Here is a 6,000-nt window from a genome sequence, read left to right on the forward strand (position 1 = left end):
TGTGGGTACAGCGGGTTTGTGGTGGGTTTTGGAGGGCTCATATTTATCACCACAAGTGTAACAGGTGTGGGGGGGGGGGGGGGTGGGCCTGGGTCCACCTGCCTGAAATGAACTGCACCCACTAAAACTGCTCCAGGGACCTGCATACTGCTGCGATGGACCCGAGTATGACATTTGAGGCTGGCACAAAATATTTTTAAACTTTTTTTGAGGGTAGGAGGGGGTTAGTGACCACTGGGGGAGTAAGGGGAGGTCATCCCTGATTCCCTCCGGTGGTCATCTGGTCAGTTCAGCATCTTTTTGTGGCTTGGTCGTAACAAAAAAGGACCAAGTAAAGTCATCCAAGTGCTCGTCAGGGTTTAGGACGCCCATGTGTTAGGCATGCCCAAGTCCCGCCTTCGCTACGCCTCCGACATGCCCCCGGGAACTTTGGTCGTCCCCGCGACGGGAAGCAGTTGTGTCGAAAGATGGGCGACCTTCTCTTTCGAAAATAAGCCTGCTGGTCTACTGGAGCTTGACGTACTGACTCAGGAAGTCTATTCCAGGTGTATGGTGCAGCAAGATAAAAGGAACGGAGTCTGGAGTTGGCAGTGGAGGAGAAGGGTACAAATAAGAGAGATTTACCCAATGAATGGAGTTCATGGGGAGGAGTGTAGGGAGAGATAAGAGTGGAGAGGTACTGAAGAGCTGCAGAGTGAATGCACTTGTAAGCCAGTAAGAGGAGTTTGAATTTGTATGCAGAAACGGATAGGGAGCCAATGAAGAGACTTATATGAGCATAGTGACACTGGCAGAATATAATTAATGCAGCAGAATTTTGAACAGATTGAAGGGGAGAGAGATGGCTTAGTGGGAGACCTGTGAGAAGCAAGTTGAAATAGTCTAAGCTAGAGGTGATAAAAGTGTGGATATGGGTTTTGGTAGTGTGCTCAGAAAGGAAGGGACGAATTTTGATGATATAGAGAAAAGAAACTACTGGCTTTAGAAGAAAGAAATAATAGGTTTTATAGGCAATAATGTTATTTATGTGATATCTATAGATTTTAGCATGCAACAATGGGTGTATCTCACATTTGTTTTCTGCACAGATGATCCTGATATGGAAGACCTCCAGCTAGGGACAGCGGAATCTAAACTCCAGTCCAGTATCCAGTGCACTCCCAGTCCAGGTAGGAGTATGGGGAGTGGCACTGTATTCTCTTTCAAGCATGCACCCACCCCATCTATTCTCCTTCATTTTAGATATCATCCAAGCTTCAGTCTCAATCTGCCAATCATAAAATAGTGCTGCTAATTCCCCACTCATGAATTTGAAGCTACTAAAACCACTTTTGTCAGATTTCAAAGTTCCTCCTCCAGTACTTTTGTTCTGCCCCTTCAGCCACTGTTCCACATCTAAACCTTGGAAGGAATGTTGGAGTAACTCAAAACATATTCTTTGTGGGTATCCTGAAAACCTGACTGGCTCAGTGTATCCTGGGGACTGGGTTGAGATCCCCTGGTATAACTTATTCTCATGAAATGAATGTCAAAGGCCACACAGGATTTAGTAAGATGCTCATGTTAGCTGTACATTAACATTACTGTTGTATAGAACCGCTGCTAGATGCTCAAATTGTAAACATGTGCACCATGGAAGGAGGTAGCAAAAATAATTATTGTATGCAAATTCTTGAAATTTAAAATATTTTTCATTATCAAGACTCAGAGGTCCTTTTACTAAGCACTAAGGATTGACCTTAGTGTACCCTTAATGTGGGTCTTTTTTTTCTATTATTTTCATTAATGGCCATGCATAAATGTCACCATTAGTGTGCAGCCATTAAAAAAACTTACCGTGGGAGCACTTACCACCAACCTTTTAGAAGGTGGTAGGGCTCTCGCATAACCGTGTGCTAAACATTTTTTGCGTGGTAATGTAGCTAACTGGTTAGCGTAGGAATGCCCACTCTCTGTCCCTGACACGCCCCCTGAAAAAAATAATCACAAAAAAATTAGTTACTGCACGGTTAGCGTGTGCACGTGCCTAAACTAACATGGAATGGTTTAGCACATCCCATGTTAGGCTATTTTAGATTTGATAAGGGGTCCTTTTACCAAGCTGCGTTAAAAAGGGCCCTGCAATAGCGGCAGCGGGTAAAAAGCCCCAAAAAAAGACATTGCCATGCGGTAAGATTATTCTTACTGCATGGCCATGGGGGGAGGGGGGATCACTTACCACTACCCGTTGAGGTGCAGTAAGGGCTCCTGCAGTAACTGGGCAGTGTGCAGTGGTGCTCGATTACCAGCACACTAGAAATTACAGAATTATTTTCTGTAGTGTTGGATATGGCGCACACTCTAGGCAGAACTACTGCCGGCGGCTGCATTGGGCCAGCGGTAGTTCCAGGTTGCCACGCGGCAAACCTTTAGTAAAAGGGCCCCTAAGTGCACTTTAGTGCTTTACGCAGCTTAGCATGCGGCGATGTAGCTGCGCTATCCGATTAGCACACTCATGCCAAAGGATTTGTTCATACAGTGTGTTTTTTCTAGCAAAAAAGGTGCCGGTACTCAAATGCTAGGCCACCCTTCGGGGTGGAGTGATCACTGAGGGACCCACCCCACAATGGCCAGGCCCCCAGCAACCACTCACAGAATCTATGACAAGGCAGAATTGGTGTGTAGAGCCTGAGTTTTTTTTCATTAAAACGTGGGGTCCATAGGTCAATTTAGCAGACAATGAAAAAGGTGCCGGTACTCAGTACCCCCCTCAAAAAAAGCCCTTCATATTTATCAGGAAATTGATAAATTTGCTCTTCTTTTAATATATATAATTTTGGGGTAGATTTTTCTTGAAATATTAAAGCATTGTTAGTATTCCTCTCTCCATGATGTGGACTAAATATGAGTGGTTTATTTTTTTTTTTTTTCCTTGTTTTTGTTTCATGTTATAACTCTTAATTGCTTGATATTTTTCTTCTTTGAGATGTAAATTTCAGAACAATAACAAAATAATTCTGGGGTAATATTGCATTTTCTCTTACGAAATACAATGGGATAGATTGTATTCTTCAGAGATTTAGGTGTGCGTGGTTGTAAAAATTCAAACATGGTGTTGGAAGAACACATTGTACATCATGTATGGGGGAAATCCCTACAGGGTACTGCACGATACATTTCTGTAATGTTTTTACTTCAGTGTTTCTTAACTGTAAACGTAGGAGATTTCACTTCTGGAATGCTGCCACTAAAACGTTTCCTGATGTCTTTTGGAACATCACCTTATTTGGTCTTTTTTTAAAATCTATAATAGACCCAGCTCACCACTGTCCCTCATAAACTCATTATAGAATGAAGACTGCTCCTTGGGAATGTAATTTGAGGTTATGTTCAGATAATTTTGTGGAATCCTATCCTATATAAATTTTTGTTTAATTTTACAGGTCCCTTCAAGCCCTGTGACTACTTGTTTGACAGCTGGCTTATCCGCCTTGGAGTTTGGATCATAACACTGATCTGTTTGGTGTGCAACGGATTAATTATCTTGGCAGTCTTTGCAGCACCTAGCTACTTGTCCCCAGTCAAATTTGTCATTGGTTCTATAGCAGGTGCCAACTTATTGACGGGCATCAACTGTGGTATCTTGGCCTTTGTAGATGCCCTGACATTTGGACATTTTGCCAGATATGGAGCTAGGTGGGAACTGGGTGCTGGGTGTAGACTCACTGGATTTATCTCTGTTTTTGCATCTGAGGCTTCTATTCTGCTCTTGACCCTTGCTGCTGTCCAGTGCAGCATCTCTGTGGCATGTGTGCGGGTATATGGAAAGTCACCATCTTTCAGCAGCGTGAAAGTAGCTGCACTGTGCTCTGTGGTCCTCTCCAGCATTGCTGCTGCACTCCCTCTATTCTCCATTGGGGAGTATGGTTCATCTCCTCTGTGTCTTCCATACCCTCTGCCTGATGGAAAGCTCTCTACTCTGGGCTTTGTGGTGGCCTTGGTTATGATGAACACTCTTTGTTTCCTGATTATCACTGGAACTTATATCAAACTTTACTGTGACCTCCTAAAAGGAGAATTTGACACCATCTGGGACTGTGCCATGATCAAACATGTGGCCTGGCTCATCTTCACCAACTGTCTTCTCTACTGCCCGGTGGCTTTTCTTACTTTTTCCTCCATGCTAAACTTATTCCCAATCACTCCAGAAGTTATCAAGCCTGTGCTGTTGGTGGTTCTTCCTTTGCCTGCTTGTCTGAACCCTTTGCTTTATATACTGTTCAACCCTCACTTCAAGGATGATCTTCGACTGCTCAAGCAAGGCAAAAGGCCCAGTGTCTCCAGCCCTCCCTCCTACATTTCAGAGGACATTGAAAAGACTTCTTATGATTCCACCCAGGCGCTGGTGCCTTTTTCAAATGCTGCTCTAACGTTTGAAGCCTCCACAGCTCTAGGGGTTCATACCAGGCACCATGTCCTAGAAGCCTACAGCTTTCCTCCTGTTACTTTCATCTCTTGCCAGCAGAGGATGGGCACTAAAGTAACAGATGATAGCTTCTCCACACACCAGTCATGTCTTATTGATGAAGAATGGTTAATTACATCGGAGAGCACGGAACAAAATGCAAATAGCATGGAGGTCAGCTTTTCCACTGGGTCTCCTGCACATTCCTTCACATCTCATTTATAGATGCCCTCTTGCCATGCAACTTGTCATGTCAACTTCAACAGCAACCATGCCACTACATTGGTGAGCCATGAATGAGTACTGCTGGGACAGCTTGAGCAAAGTGTTTGGTACTGCTACAGCGGAGATGCAAGGCAGGGAGCTAGACACAGTGTTGTAGAATATGACAGTAAAGCATGAATGCAAACGTGCTAACGCTGGTAAGGGATGGAAAGCACGGAGTAAAGCAGGTCCCTGGCTGCAATCCAGCCCAGTTATTAACTAATGATAAACATTTTGAAAAAAGTGACATTCCAACCTCTTGCCAACCTCAGATGTATGTATTAATTTTTTTCTATGCTGTTGTAAATAGTTATAGCGAAAAACAAAAATACTCAGATCTAAGGAATCTATATTGTTAACAGACTGAAAAAAAAAAAAAAACTTTCAAAAACATTACTGGCTGCAAACTGTAGGGAAAAATAATAGGCCAGATTTTGAGGATACATAAAGATATTCAAAATATTCATCTATGAAACTTTGTACTTTAATATTCAAACCTGGTAACAGGGACATCTGATAGGGACCAGAGGCGAGAACTCTTGTAAAGCTTTAGAAGCCTGAAAAAGAGACAGTTGTGCAGCTGTGAAGCTACACAAGCCCAAATTAGGATGATGTGGTGTGCACATTCTCTTGCTGCTTCTCCCGAGGAGACAGTTTCTATTACTATGGGGAAAATTTTCACATGGGCCGGCCCCACCTAAGGTCATTGGCTAAACTTAGCACATTTTTCAGTTACAACAGTCTGCCTCCAGAGCCACCTATTTTTGAGAAACTAAATTTAGCTGTTCAGTTGGAAAAATAAACAGGAGGCTAGATGCCTTTAAAAATCCTTCCTTGTTAGCTTTTGTTTACTTAGACCATTAACTTTGTCTATGAATCCTAATATGTCTGGTAGCAAGTTTCTAATTATATTCCAGTTAAATATTTCCTGAGATGTTTCTTGAGATTGCATCAGCAGTACTAGGGGACCGGCTGGATTTGGGTGCAACATATGGTCACGTTTTGGTTACTTCTCATAATGGGATTTATTTTAAGGAGGACTTTGACAACTTGTAATGGTTATGGGGCCAAATTCATAGTAGTATGTATTCCTTAGGTGTAACCCCGAAAAATGGGGGGGGGGGGGGGGGGGGTCAGGGTAGGCTTCAGGCAGATACAAAAGGCAGGGTTGCCACCCTATTAGCATTTGTTTTCTACTGACAGTCCATCAGTTTTAATGAGCACCTAAGTTTTAAAATTTTAAAAATAGTTTTACCATCACCATTTGTGTGTGCTCTGTACGGTGGTGTTTC

General features: G+C 43.0%; 1 protein-coding gene across 2 annotated transcripts in view; it reads left to right on the top strand.

Moving 5' to 3' along the window:
• Positions 1-5,784, top strand: part of LGR6 (leucine rich repeat containing G protein-coupled receptor 6) — a 236,033-nt gene extending 230,249 nt beyond the window's left edge. For both annotated transcript variants that reach the window (XM_030221817.1, XM_030221818.1), the window contains 2 exons: positions 1,089-1,169; positions 3,423-5,784. In XM_030221817.1, the coding sequence (XP_030077677.1) occupies positions 1,089-1,169; positions 3,423-4,669 (1,328 nt within the window). In that variant the 3' untranslated portion in view covers positions 4,670-5,784. The remainder of the gene's footprint in view (positions 1-1,088; positions 1,170-3,422) is intronic.
• The last annotated feature ends 216 nt before the right edge of the window (positions 5,785-6,000 follow it).

Source organism: Microcaecilia unicolor, chromosome 12 (assembly GCF_901765095.1).
Source record: "Microcaecilia unicolor chromosome 12, aMicUni1.1, whole genome shotgun sequence".
NCBI classification, from domain to species: Eukaryota; Metazoa; Chordata; class Amphibia; order Gymnophiona; family Siphonopidae; genus Microcaecilia; species Microcaecilia unicolor.